The 15,586-nt window shown below is 43.9% G+C and overlaps 1 protein-coding gene across 2 annotated transcripts in view; it reads right to left on the reverse strand.

Annotated features, from left to right (window-relative positions):
• LOC129732462 (uncharacterized) overlaps positions 1-15,586 on the reverse strand; it is a 30,726-nt gene that overhangs the window by 11,525 nt on the left and 3,615 nt on the right. For both annotated transcript variants that reach the window (XM_055693361.1, XM_055693360.1), the window contains exons 3-7: positions 11,727-11,942; positions 11,551-11,664; positions 11,384-11,491; positions 10,449-11,327; positions 7,966-9,381 (exon numbers count right to left, since the gene is read on the reverse strand). In XM_055693361.1, coding sequence (XP_055549336.1) covers positions 7,966-9,381; positions 10,449-11,327; positions 11,384-11,491; positions 11,551-11,664; positions 11,727-11,942 — 2,733 coding nt within the window. The remainder of the gene's footprint in view (positions 1-7,965; positions 9,382-10,448; positions 11,328-11,383; positions 11,492-11,550; positions 11,665-11,726; positions 11,943-15,586) is intronic.

Genomic DNA, 15,586 nt, shown 5'->3' on the forward strand with positions numbered 1-15,586 from the left:
ACTCTGTTTGCACTGACCTTAGAAAAAATTCAAAATAAATTTAGAAAACAATATTTATATTATACAAAAGTGAAGTGTATCAAGTTAACGAGAACCGGAGCATTGTAGTTTCTTCTGAAATCTATTGAATATTGTTAGTAAAAAAACTGTTAAAAATAAAAGGTTCATTTATTTACACCAGTTAGAACGAACTACCATAGTATGAAAATTAGGCACAAATGTATTTACTCTTAGTTTCTTCTGAGAGATAAATAGTAGTTGAAAAAAAGAGAGAGCGAGAGAAAGAGAAATAGTGATATAAAAAAAGGTAGAGAGAGAAATGATCCAAAAAGTAATATACTCCATGTTTAAAAATTCTTTCGTAAATATTCTGAAATTCAAGCAACCAATGAAAAAACTCGCTCAGTGTGATTTTCAAAAGGGTTTGGAGGTTCTATTTGCACTTGTTAACACTTGAATCGAATAATGCATTCTGTGAAAGGTATGATTTTTTTTTAAATTTTTTTGTTCGATTTTGATATAATACACATGTAAACAACATATTTACAAATAATAACGTACATACACACATACACATGTATACAGGCAATGTTCATTCAGACGAACTGAGTCGATTGGAATACGGCACTTGGCCCTCAACAGATTTATTTTATGTTTAAAGTAAAACACTCTATGTAAAAAAAACTCTTTGATCAATATCTCAAAATCTGATCCAATCATCAAAAATCCACTCGGTAGCATTCTGGGGGAGCACAGTAGCTTTCATTTGCATATAAAATCATCAAAATCGGGTATTGCGCTCTATAAGGTGCGTTAGTATTTTGCGTCACATACATACAGACAACATACATACACACACACACACACACACACACACATATACACACATACACACGAACAGACATTGCTCAGTTCGTCGAACTGAGTCGAATGGTATATACCACTCGCCCCTTTGGTCTTCGGATCTATTTTGCGTTTTTCGACCGATTTTATAACCTTTGTTTAGTATAACAAAGGTAAAAATACTCTTTGATCAATATTTTGAAATCTAAGCCACTAATCAAAAATCCACTCGGTAGCATTCTGGGGGAGCACAGTAGCTTTCATTTGCGTATAAGATCATTAAAATCGGGTATTGCGTTCTGTAAGAAAGGTGCGTTAGTATTTTGCGGCACATACATACAGACAACATACATACACATACACACACACACACACAGAGCAGAGCTGAATGCCACCACGGGTCGGTAATTGGCGAATACCGAAGGCCACGGAAGTGCTCACTGCTAGCAAGCAGTCCCGGACCATCAGCGGGAGCTAGCCTAGGTCGTGGCGAGATTCAGGCACTGGGCCGCTGAATTCTCGCAAAAGCCACACTGGCCGGAAGCAGCTCCGACGGAGCGAGTAGTGCCGCTCCCACCACCCAAATGCACTATACCGCCCATTGGGACTGATGCCAGTAATGTTCCCAATTACGGCAACTGGTCGCATCACTCTAGGATAAGAGTCGGATTTCGTTTTCGTACCATGATTTTGGGCTGGCACCTGCGCCGAGCTCCCTTAGTAATGTCGTGTGATAACGGCTTGAAACGGCGAGACAACAACCGGTGCAGGGGTCTCCGTCCCGTAAAACCTGGCAGGCCTTCCAGTACGTTCCGAGTCCATTGCCTGGTGGGAACCCGGCAGGAGTAGGATCAGATGTCTTTTCCTGACTTGCGCCGGTCGGGGGTGTCATAGTTGCCCATAAGGCGCTATGGCAGCCGCCCCTAGCCATGGCCTCACTGCTCCGGCATAGACTACCTTGGGACCATTTAGGCGACTACTCCATTATGGATAAGGATAGCGGCTGGTAGGGGGACCCAATAAACAAAAATGTTGAACTCAAAAACAAAAGAGACGGGTGCGGAGGGGTTACCAAATCCCTTCGCACGAGGTGGCATCCAGCGGTCTCCGCAGAAGAACGCGGAGACGGATGCGGCGAAGTCTGGAGGTGGAAAAACGGCGAATCCGTCGGTGTCCACACCAGACATCTCGGTAGACGGTCCCTTGCTAGTCAAGGCCGTCGAAAGGTGTATGGACACGCGGCCAAGAGTGGCGGCGCTGTCTGAACAACTCGATGCCATAATCGAGTTCTTGGCGAACAGGCGAAACATCGCTGGCGACCTGAAGCAGAGCCTCCTCCTGCTTCGGAGCACCATTGATGAAGCCAGAAAGGAGCACAAAGAACTCGTAGCTCGGGTGAAGGCGGCCGAGAAAGCGGCCAGGACCGGGAGGGCGACTGCATCTAAAGAGGTGCAGACAGACGCCCCCTCGTTCGCAGTCGGTCTGCTCCACGGGGCAGGTCGCTAAGCGAACGAGGCAGTCCCCGGGGGAAACGGCCCCCGGGAACACCAAGAAACGATTGGTCGTGCTACTCCCACGGGAACACACGCCAACCGGTTCAAGGTCCACCGCGGAAAAGGCACAGGTGGAGGCTACGGGCAACCCTTGGACTACCGTAGAGGGTAGGAAGCGTCGGGAAGGTGCGACGCGACATGATGGCGGAGCGGCCAGAGGACCAAAAAAGGTCAAAAAGGCGCGGAGTAGGGGTGATGCCCTCATACTCAAGACGGATGGGTCGAAGTACTCAGAAGTCTTGAAGAAAATGAGGGGGGAACCCCAGCTCAAGGATCTGGGGGCGGATGTGCGGAGTATCCGCCGATCTCGCACTGGCGAGATGATACTTGAGCTCCGGAAGGACGCCAAGAACAAGGGGGCTACCTACAAAACGGTAGCTGAAAAGGTCCTAGGGAAGGAGGTGCAAGTGCGGGCACTCACCTCAGAAGTGACTCTCCAGCTTAAAAACCTGGACGAAATCACTGAGGGGTGCGACATTGCACAAGCCCTAAAAGCGAAGTGCGGGGTGGAGGTGGCTAAGGAGTCAATCCGCCTCCGCAAAGGTCCGGCGGGGACCCAGATAGCTACCTTCCGACTACCGTCGGCGGACGCTAACCTGGCCCTGAAAGAGGGCAAGTTGAAGGTCGGCTGGTCTGTATGTCCTCTGGGCATACTACAGCAACCAGACATTTGCTTCCGGTGCTTCGAGGGCGGACATAAGTCCTGGACCTGCAAGGGGCCCGATAGGAGCCAGCTGTGCAGGCGATGTGGAGGTGCAGGCCATAAAGCAAAGGACTGTGTGGAGTCTCCCAAGTGCATGGTATGTTCCGGGAAACGGGACGCCAAACACTTTATGGGAGGCCCCAGGTGCCCAGCCGGTAAGCCGGCTGCGAAACCACGGGCGTAAGGGTGACGCAACTGAACCTGAACCATTGCTTCGGGGCTCAGCAGCTGCTACACCAAGCAGCCACTGAGTCGTTGTCGGACATCGCCGTCATATCGGATCCCTACCGCATCCCTCCCCGAAAAGGGTAACTGGGTTGCGGATAAGTCCAGTTTGGCGGCCATATGTACGACGAGCAAGTTCCCGGTTCAGGAGGTTGTCTCAACCTCAGAAGAAGGGTACGTAGTTGCTAAGGTAAACGGAGTGTTCTACTGCAGTTGCTATGCTCCGCCACGTTGGTCTACCGAAAGGTTCACCCAGATGGTCGACCTCCTATCCATGGAGCTAACGGGCCTAACGCCGTTGGTGGTGGCGGGCGACTTCAACGCTTGGGCTGTTGAGTGGGGAAGTCGCTTCACGAACCAGAGGGGCCAGATCCTGTTGGGGGCTTTTGCAAAGCTCAACCTAGATCTGGCCAACGTTGGGAACAAAAGTACATTTAGCAGAAATGGTGCGGAGTCGATCATCGACGTGACGTTCTCCAGCCCAGGACTGATCAAGAACTGGAGGGTAGACGATGGCTACACTAATAGCGACCACCAGGCGGTCTGTTATAGTGTAGACAACAACGAGAGGCGGCAAGCGACGGGTAGAGCCAACACTCCGACCGTTCGCGGGTGGAAGACATCGCACTTTGATGCCGAGGTATTCGAAGAGGCAATGAGAAGGGAGCGCGAGGGGGGCAGTTGGCTCCGCCCGACTGCTGACCAACTAGTTGCTATGCTATCGCGGGCGTGCGACGCCACCATGCCTAGGACTCGCCAACCTAGGAATGGAAAGCCACCGGTTTACTGGTGGACGGACGCGATAGCCGACCTTCGCAGTGCGTGCCTCCGTGCAAGACGGAGGATGCAGCGTGCGCGAAATGAAGAAGAGAGGACAGAGCACCGCGCAGCATTCAGTTCGGCAAGATCGATGCTAAAGAGTGCGATAAAGGCCAGCAAGAGGGCCTGCTTCGATAGGCTATGTGCGAGTGCCAATACAAATCCGTGGGGTGACGCCTACAGGATCGTAATGGCCAAGACTAAAGGCGCGCTGGCGCCTGCAGAGCAATCACCAGCGATGCTGGAGCGTATCATCGAGGGACTCTTTCCACGCCACGTGCCAAGTCCTTGGCCTCCGGCAGTCGAGTCTCACGTCCGACGTTCCAGTATCTCAGACATAGACCAGAGATGGTCGGCCAACCTGCCGAGCATCCAATCCGTGAGCGACGACAGCCGTGTCGAGGCAGGGGAGGAGGCAAGGGTTACGAATGAGGAACTCATCGTGATCGCCAAATCCCTAAAGGTGAGCAAGGCACCGGGACCGGATGGTATCCCTAACCTGGCGATCAGGCTGGCGATAAAAACGGCCCCCGGGCTGTTCAGGGCAGTCATGCAGAGGTGCCTGGATGACTGTCTCTTTCCGGACAGGTGGAAGCGGCAGAGACTGGTCTTATTGCCGAAGGCTGGGAAACCGCCAGGGGACCCATCGGCATATAGGCCTATCTGCCTGCTGGACACCGCGGGCAAGGTGCTTGAGAGGATCATCCTCAACAGACTGGTGAGGTACACGGAGGGTGTACACGGTCTGGCAAGTAACCAGTTCGGCTTCCGGAAGGGCAGGTCCACGCTGGACGCAATCTCTTCCGTCATCAAGACGGCGGAGGTAGCAATCCAGCGCAAGAGAAGGGGAATACGCTACTGCGCAATCGTCACGCTCGACGTGAAGAATGCGTTCAATAGTGCCAGTTGGGACTCCATAGCGCTCGCGCTCAGGAGCATCCATGTACCGGTGTCGCTGTACAAGATTCTGGAAAATTATTTCCAGAATCGAGTACTTGTTTACGACACGGAGGAGGGTCAGAAGTGCGTCCCAATTACCGCAGGAGTTCCGCAAGGTTCTATCCTGGGCCCGGTGTTGTGGAATGTCATGTATGACGGAGTGTTGAAACTCAAGTTCCCTGTAGGGGTTGTGATCGTCGGCTTTGCAGACGACATAACGCTGGAGGTTTACGGCAAGTCTATCGAGGAGGTCGAGTTGACGGCCGCGCACTGTATACGCAAGGTCGAGGACTGGATGCGCTCCAGGAAACTGGAGCTCGCGCATCATAAGACGGAGGTCACGGTTGTGAACAACCGTAAATCGGAGCAACAGGCGGCGGTCAGAGTCGGAGACTGCACCATCACCTCGAAGCGATCCCTGAAGCTCTTGGGGGTAATGGTGGACGACAAGCTCACGTTCGGGAGTCACGTCGACTATGCCTGTAAGAGGGCCTCATCGGCTATTGCAGCACTATCTCGTATGATGTCCAATAGCTCAGCGGTTTATGGCAGCAAGCGAAGACTTCTTGCCAGCGTGGTTTCGTCCATACTTAGGTATGGTGGGCCAGTGTGGTCCAGAGCGCTAGGTACTAACAGTTACCGTGGTAAACTGGAAAGTACCTACAGGCTCATGTGCCTGAGAGTTGCGAGTGCGTATCGTACGGTGTCATACGATGCAATCTGTGTCTTGTCCGGCATGATGCCTATCAGCATCGCCATCAAGGAGGACAGAGAGTGTTTCGACCAACGTGACACAAGGGGCATACGAGGTACCAGAAGGTCATTCTCGATGCTCCGCTGGCAGCGGGAATGGTCCAACTTCTCAAAGGGCAGATGGACGCACCGACTCATACCGGAGATATCCGGCTGGGTCGGGAGACGACATGGTGAAGTGAACTTCCACCTGACACAAATCCTGTCAGGCCATGGTTGTTTCAGGCAATATCTGCACAGGTTCGGACACGCGGTGTCCCCCATGTGTCCCGAGTGCGTGGAGGAGGAGGAGACTGCTGAGCATGTCTTCTTCGTATACCCCCGTTTCGCAAGAGCGAGGAGCAACATGATGGCTGTGAGCAGGCCTGGCACTACTCCGGACAATCTAGTCCGGAGGATGTGCGACGACCCGGACATTTGGAACGCGGTCTGTGCGGCCGCCTCTCAGATTGTTCTGGAGCTGCAACGTGTGTGGCGGGTCAACCACCAACACGCCAGTGGTAGCTAATTACCAGTCTCCAGGTAGTTAGCTAGGAGGTTATAAGAGTAAAGAGGGTGCATCACGTACAAAAGCCACTCCCCGACGTAATACTTAACCGTCGTTCCGGGAAGACCAGGGCTGGAGACTGGAGGGGTTTTAGTGGGTCGGGACAGGGATCAGTAGGTGTCTGGGCGAGTGTAACTACCCCAGCATCTCTCCCCTAGTCTCATCCCCACACCCTGAGTTCTCTTCTCAGGTGTCTGTTTGCAGATTTCCCCGCCACCTTTATAAAAAAAACACACACACACACATACACACACACATACACACGAACAGACATTGCTCAGTTCGTCGAGCTGAGTCGAATGGTATATACGATTCGGCCCTCGGGATCATGGATCTATTTTGCGTTTTTCGACCGATTTTATAACCTTTGTTTAGTATACCAAAGGTAAAAGGATATAGATGAAGAAAAAAGGATGTTAAATTTACCTTTTGAGTCGACCGGTTTCGGGCACGAAATTGCCCATCAACAGGACATGTCCAACATGTCCAGTTGGACATGTCCTGTTGATGGGCAATGTCGTGCCCGAAACCGGTCGACTCAAAAGGTAAATTTAACATCCTTTTTTCGTTTGTAAGAACCATAAGTGTTTTGTCCCGTGACACGTCGCGTGTTATGTTGTGCGTTACTTTGTCTTTAGCACTTTTTGGTCATTCACTCTTAATCAAATTGCTTCACTATACGGGACGACGCACTGTGCAAAAAAAGTACGTGTTTGAAAGTTATTTTATTAGGTGATGAATAAAAGTATTGCACACAACTCTTCTTTTTTTTTTCCACGGTGAAAAGGTGCTCTACCAACGGTGTTTTAGCAACTTTCAACATTATTTATTTAATGGTTTCAAGCCAATTGAACAACGTTCCTTGTCTGGGTTACCGAACATTAAAGAAGAGAGAATTGAAATAGAATTTCTACGGAAACCATCAAACCTATCAAAATAAACGAGTGTGTTCCCTAATCAATTGCGAGAAAGACATTGACATAAGACAGGTTGTCGTCATTTTACGTTAACCTTGCGGACGTGTCTCATACAATACACAACCTCTTAAATGTTTTTTGAGGTGTCAACTTTAGACAACTAAGTTTGAACAGAGGCAAACATTCAAGCAAGAGAATATTGATTGAAAATTCCTGTGTTTAAGTTAACAATTCCTAAAGAAAAACATTTTTGACGTGAAAACTTCGAAACAAATGGTTGAGCTTGGATTTAGGCCAACATCAAGATTTTTTTGAAAATCTTCAATTTTTAACAGAATATTCAATGTTAAAAATCATCCAACACGTACAAAAATAAAATATTTCATTTTTTAAGTGTGGTACGACTGGAAATTTTTAATTTCTGGGTTGGGTTTCGGCTACGCAGTCCGTCACGGATTCAAAACGGGTGTTTTCTACTGCCCGACGTTTCGGCCAGGGGTTTTGGCCTTTTTCAAGGGAAATACGATAATCTATTTCCCTTGAAAAAGGCCAAAACCCCTGGCCGAAACGTCGGGCAGTAGAAAACACCCGTTTTGAATCCATGACAGACTGCGTAGCCGAAACCCAACCCAGAAATTAAAATATTTCAAATAAACGTTTGCTTACCGTCAATATAGGAAACGCACTTTTTATCAGCACAATCTACCGTCAGCTCTGGTGGCACCACCTTGATCCAGCCACCGCATTCGGGATGGCTCTTGGAGTCACAAGTAACACAATAATGGAAGTCACCATTGCAATCGCTGTGGCCACATATCGAACACTTCGCCGGGTTGTTTTCACAAGCTTCCCTAATCTTGTCGTTAGTCTTCAAGTCGCTAACGCATCCTTTCTGCAGTGATTGTTCATCTTCGTATGTGTAGCAATAATCCTGTCTTCCTAGGAGAACTTCCTCTGAACAACTTGTTCCAACCTTAATTCCATCGCAGTCATCTCCTTCACATGAGATACAAGTTAGGGTGTTGGGTTGAAGTGCCTCTTGTTTGTTACAACCTTTCGCACTGCAAGCTTTACAATCATCTATACAAGACCCGTCTTCCTTGTTCGATAAACATCCTCTTGCGACCCATTCGGTGCTGTTAAAGTGTGTGTAACAAGCGTCTGTTGCTAGATATCTTGGGCAGGCTTTATTATGCCAATCTTCGGCATTTAGACAATCATCTTCACTTCCCATGCATTGATAACACATAAGATGATCTTCGTGTACAATCTCATTATTACATTTCTTGGTAGTGCAAGCATGGCAATGCGGCAAACTGTCGCATTCACTCACGTCTAATCCTTCAAATGCCTCGATACAGTCGCGTATAGTGTATCCATCATTTAAAATCGATACGCATTCGGCTTCACATTGAGTTACATATTCTTTGTTAACAATTTGAGAACAATCCACATCGTCTTTGGAATTACATTTATGACACAAAGAATGTCCACGATTGCAGTCAACCAGGGGATCTGAGCAAGTAGAACACTTGTCATTATTCTCCAGACAATCACTATACCAGGAGCTTTCGATGCTTAGATCAGACAGGCAACCTTTTTCGATCTCCAAGTCCAGGTATTTGAGAGTGTAACATTGATCTACACGACCCAGAAGCTGTTGCTTTTCGCATGGAGTTCCAAATGCCATTCCTCTACACTCGCTATCCCCGTCACAATGGATGCACGATAATGCATTCGGAATCGTTGGTTCTTGATTATTGCAACCGATCTCGCCGTTACAAGGGATACAAAATATGCTTTCGGTACACTCCTTAAATTCATCTGACATGCAGCCACGGTAAACCGTCGAACTATCTTTAACGAGTGTGAAGCAAAAATCGTTTTCGTCATAGGTTATACATGGTGATGGTTCAAGATTATTAGTACTCAAGCAGTTTTCGTCACCCGCGCATTGATAGCAGTAGGATCTTGTTGTAGGTATAACTGCTGTATTACATTTGTGCTTATCATCGCACAACTCGCAGTGCGGTCCGTCACACGAAACTTTCGTAGCGCAGCCTCGATGAATGTGCCCTTTATCTGTAATGAAATATTGTCTCTGTAAACCAATTATCCGCAACTTAATCAAATGAATTTCTAACGAGTTTTTGCAAGAACATGCTGCATTATTATATCTAGTGATTGACCTATCAACGAAAAAGATTCTTGACAACCAGTCCGGGAAACCCGCGTAACCTATCGAACTCCGGACTGGATATTCCTAGACTGATGTCGTTCACTATTCGTATCATAGTTAACATATCCAACAAAACTACCCAAGTAACACACGTTGGTATAGAACAGTTAACGTTACCTATTCCATGACATCTCTATCACCAGAAAAGCGCAAAACATGAAGGCTTATAGAACAAGTACCGATAACAGCATTAAAGCAAGCCAACTTGATAGAATTAGTTGGCAAAATACATCTCGAGTACTAATACGGCAATGCGCAAATCTGTTGCTATGACAACTTGATGACGAAAAATAATTTTCAACCTTTCAAAAAGAGTTTTTTCTTTTGCTTGAATATTAAAATTGTTCTCGCATAGTTTCAACGTTATCTGGATATAAAATCTGAAAAAAACTAGAAAACGTTGTTAAATATACAATAACAAAAACCTGAATTGATATTGGTTACACTGCAAGCGTTTTGTTTATCTTTTGATGGCACGTTTTGACCCGCTTCGAATAAATATAGAAATCGTTCATATAATTTAAATATTAATTTGATCAAGTATTTTTAAGTTGAGTGTTGAATGCTACGACTGTTGTACTAAGGAAAAGCATTTTACAGGTACGTAATGTTGTTATTAGATGGTGTAATGTCTTACGAAAAGACCAAGTGATAGTGATTGTTATTCTTGAGCTCATGTTATTAAAAAACATCTCCAAAACCAGAAAAAAATGAGCTTGTTTTCGAAATGCGGTTGTATTACTGATGAAAAACAACTTCAAACACAATATAATAACACAAGTTTTTAATTGCGCTTGTAGTACACTTATATGACTACTTTCGTTGTAATCTATTTTCTAACATGTTTTGTGTGTTACTTGGGTAGTTTTATACAAAAGAACTTAACCATATAGTCAATAACACTACCTACCATCCAATCCCGTGGCACAAGCATCCCCCGGCTGGCAATCTTCGGAATTGATGAGTTCAGGATTTACAATACAGTCAATTCCTTGCTCGGTGGTCGAACATTGTAAACATTGCAAAACGGGCGTGTTACAATAGTCACTTTCACACGTCTCGCAAAATCGCTTGTTAGTGTAGCAATCCAATTCGAATTCTTCTGGAATACCATCGCTGAAGCAACCCTTAAATATTAGCCCTGTAAGAACAGAAGCAATATCCACACACAGATCTATTAACCGTCCAACACTATTTGTGCAGTTCTTAGGAGGACTGTAATCTCCACAGTCTAGTCCTGAGCAGAAGGAACACACCAAAGGTACTGTTCTAGTTTCGTCAACGTTACAGTCGTTGCCCACGCAGGTTCGACAATTGATGCCATCTACACAATTCTTAAAGTTCTCGTCTTCTACGCAGCCCCGACTAATTTGCAAATCAGAATCCAAACTTTGTAACGTATAGCATCCTAGCAATGAGTAACATTTTTCCGTTTCCTCATCTACTGTCAGACAATCATCACATTTGTAACAATTTTTTTCAGCGTTACAATTGTCACCCCTACAAATTTCACACTTCGAATCCTCCGTACATTGCTCAAACTGACTATCTGTATCACATCCCCGTATCACTACTTCATCTAGAAGAAGGGTGAAACATTTTTCTGCCTGAGTACTACGACAGTAATCGCTTGGTCCACTATGGTCACAACTATCACATTGATGGCATCGCAAGTGCACAGGGAATTCTTTTCCGTTACAGTTTACGTCGCTACACGGTTCAAACGTTTCAAAAATATCTTCCAAAACCAATCCATCCGAACAGCCACGTTTTGTTAATTTTGTGTCGTCTGTAAATGAAGGATTTATTTTATTTGTCTTCTAAATACAGTCTACCAACGCTTACGATCATAGGCAGTATAACATTTGTCATAATAATCCACACAATAATCTACGGGTGGATTTTCCTCCGCAATCGTTCTACAATCATTGCAAATATAGCACGATGGAAATGCTAGTGAAAAAAAAAGAAAAGAGTGTAAAATGTAAGAAATCATACGCACAAAATGGTACCTTTCTGATTACAATATTCATCGGCACATGTTTTACATGTATCGGACGGTGATTCCACGCAATCGGGAGTACCAAACTCACTGGTACAACCCAAATGAAATTCGTTTTCGTTAACTGAAAGTAAGCGTTAAATACTTATTAATGCTGTTAAAACGAGTTCTTGGTAAACATTGTACCTTCCTGCCGGAAGCAATTATTTTCCCCATAAATGCCATGTAGGGTGCAATGTTGACGAAACTTTTCTGGATTGGTGAGACAATCCTGATGTTCGGGCGTCAAGGAATTACATACAATGCAACTGGCAACTTTGTTGCACAGATCTTCCGAACAAGTTTTCAAGCTTTCGTCACCGCTGTCATAGTCTTCATCCGATGTGCAGCCTCTGCTTTCGTCTGTAAAGAGATCAAAAAGATTATTAAATTTGGGGACTGTTTTCAAAATCCCCAATTCAATAGTTTCAGTATTCTATATCGATATCAGAAGATCGAATCTTCTTCAAATGTCCCTTGGTTTCGGGACCCAAGTACACACTCGAAATGTATTGCCGGGTCTCGGTAATTTTTGCTGAGAACGACACCGCTGAGTGCTCGGTTGAAAATATAATGACAGCTGTCACATTTTTTCGTAAATCTCACCCAACTGAAGTTTCAGCACAAAATATTCGTAATCTCGGTAGTGAGCTAGGTAATATTCAATGCCGAGAATTCACTTAGGTTGCACCGAGATTTACGAAAAAATGTGACAGATGTCATTATTCTTTAACCGAGCACTCAGTGGTGCCGTTCTCGGCAAAAATTACCGAGAGCCAGCAATAAATTTTAAGTGTGTACCGTTTTGTACCATTCCGATAGCTTTTAAACTTTCTTCAACCGTTGCACAGTGGGGAATCGCTGGTCATCAGCCAGAAAATTTATTTTTCGTTTGCTGTTTCATAATATTTTTCTTTTATTGCTATAACATTCAATTGTCTAAATCCAAAATTTGGGCGCAATATCATGAAATCAGAATTTTTCATGACTTTTCAAAGAAGTACATTATTTTGAAACGCTCTGTAGCTTCAATGATAGCTTGGATTTTTTTGACGTCAAAGGAAAAGTTGCTGTAAATATTGTGCAAAACAAACCCTTTTCATTAGATATTGTAAAATTTGGTTATAGTAGGCCTGACACTAAAAAAAATTTAAAAAAAAAACGTGATTTTTTGTAGAAAAGTAGCTTAAAAGTTTAGTTGCCGCAGTTTGTCACGGTTGTGACTGCATTCAAAATTTAGGTAAAAACGTAAGCTTTCAAATGCATACTGTCCGCTGTAGCGCAAAACTGCGCAAATTGTCATTTTAGTGAAGAAAGCTATAGCAGATTTTTTTAGTTTTAGAAATTTTATCCAGGATTAATTTTAATCATAACCATGATACCCCATTAATGAAAATTTATGATATCGTACTCAATCCGTAAGGATAAAATATGAATTTGGGCAAAAATCACAAAATTTATCAATGGAAAGTATAAAATAAGTGTTAAATAAGAATTAATCATGTCAAACTTTATCACTTTCTGCAAATTTAAAACAATATTAAAAACATTCAGCCCTTTTCAATTTATGATCATGAAATTCGCTAAACTGATTGAAGTGTCAAATACTAGCAGCAAATTCATACCATCAAACTCCGGCTAACAATATCCCGTTTGAGATTGCTTTTGCTTCGCACTCGTTTGCATACAAAAGTAAAGCACACACTTTGCTTCATGAGAAAAAAAAACAAAGAACAGTCGCCGCCCTCCGCATTTTCTCGAATTCGTTTAGAACGTTGGGTCATTCCGGTGTCTTGGTTTTCAAATTCATAAATTCGTTGAATTTTATTATGGAGCCTTCAACTTCAGCGGCACCACCTAATTCAATGTCAAGTAAGTTGTCAATTCATGTTGTTATATATGTATTTAAATGTCCTCTTTCAACCATAGAAACCGGATTAGGAAGATAACATATATATGAAACAATGAAACATCGAAAATCACTAGAAGAAATGAAACTTGCAGCGAAAGACATTTTTCCTACTGATAAGTATAATGAACTGCAATTTTTCTGGAAACAATTCAACACAAGATTTAAGCGATCACAGCGGAAGATGATAATGATGATGACGATGATGACTTTTTCAATTTGTAATTAGTTTGTATTACTTATGTTGTTTTAGTTTATTTTAAAAAAACATATATATTTAGGCAAAATTTTTTTTGTTCGAGGGGTCGTCTATAAATCACGTATTTTTTTCAATTGGGCGGACGCCCGGTGGCACTACTTGTGGTCAAAGATCATATGATTCTATAAAAAAGGAAAAAAGTGCCAAAAAATAATAAAAATTGGGTTTCGTGCTTTATGGACGGCCCCAAACAAAAAATGGATGCCAATTTCGTTTGCAGCGTCCCAAAGTTATGTAAAGCAAGAAGCAAGAATTTCAAATTAGGGGGGGGGGGGGAAGCTCTTCAAAATTTTAGAAGTAAAAAACGATACATTAAGGTCGCTTTTTACGCGGGTTTTTTCACGTGGCTTTTTCTTACGTGGATTCTGGAATTTACGCGGTTTTTTACGCGGATTTCGAAATTTACGCGTTTTTTTACGCGGGCTCCGGAATTTACGCGTTTTTTTAACGCGGCACGTATCCCCGCATAAAAAGCGACTTACATCAAGGCAACCAGTGAAAAGTTGTCCTTGACATCAGATTGGAAAATTTGATTATTTTTTGTCCAACCTCGAATATAAATAGATGTTCTTTACTAAAAACTCTTAAGTTCATTTAAACCTTTGGACATATTATTCTGGCGACGAGGATCTCAAGAATCCACAAACACGGCAGAAGATAGAGTTGATCAGCAGCCGCAACCGGAAATTCAAGATATGATCCACAAGATGGCCCAAATTTTACAGCGGATGGCGGTCCAGCAAAGTTGGACACCCATTCTCACAGCCGCTATCTCAACTACATCCTGTCAAAGCTTTCCAAGGACGTGAAGATCGAAGACACAGTCAAGATCCTCAATAAAAACATCGGGCATCAAAGGTCAAACGTTCCGGAAGCGGTTCATGTGTCTTTTCACGATTATTGTTGACCATCTGCCGATGAACACTCAGCAAACAGAGAGCACTCAACCGCTGTTCAAATGTTGTTGACCTCAGCCAGGTTTTCACCCGACGTAATGTGCTGAACGAGCGTTCAATTGTGCATGTTTTCATAGTCTCTACCAAGAGCAATTTTAACTGAAATGATGTAAACCTTATACAACTTTCGTGTTGGGTAGTTTTGCAATGCGGACGCTGAGTCATTTCAACTTAATTGATTTTAAAAATGCTTTTGCTCAATGATGGTGTTTTGACAAAAATTCAACATTGAGTAGTTTATTGTATGAAAAATCAAACTGGTTGAAAAATGTATAACCCGCGTGATGAAATTGTTTTCGCGGAAGTGGCAAAAGTTTCTTGATATTGGTAGTTTTGGTTTTAAGTTCGTGATTTTAAGTGACGAGCGTGCTTCTGTACTTCTGTTCATACATAATAGCCGTCAATCAAAAAAAGATTAACATTGCATTGTGAGAATGGAGCTAGAAACGGAGACGCTAAAAGGGGAAGTTAATGAAGCCAGTTACACTAAATTGGAAGGTACTTGGGTAAGTTTCGAAATAGATTTTATAGATTATTTTTCAATTATCCGTTTTTTTAAACTAATATTATTTCAACGGAATGAAATTAACTGAAATCTACCCAAAGCATAAAATATTGAACTAAATGTTGGGTATTTTTAACGTACTATTACTCTCAGTGCTATATACCTTCTATTGAATTAATCTACAACTATTCAAAATTGGCTTCCTGCACGGAACGGGGAGATCGACAAGAAAATGGGTACTTTTCGTTCTCCGTGTAGTGTCGCTTTGATCTGTCGCTTTCAATTGATAAGCGTTTCTCACGAAACTTTTCAAAAGGACCTAAGTAACATTGAGATTCTCTTTTTGTTTAATTTCTCTTTGATTAATGACTAAATTAT

The sequence above is a fragment of the Wyeomyia smithii genome, chromosome 3 (assembly GCF_029784165.1).
Source record: "Wyeomyia smithii strain HCP4-BCI-WySm-NY-G18 chromosome 3, ASM2978416v1, whole genome shotgun sequence".
In the NCBI taxonomy this organism is placed as follows: Eukaryota; Metazoa; Arthropoda; class Insecta; order Diptera; family Culicidae; genus Wyeomyia; species Wyeomyia smithii.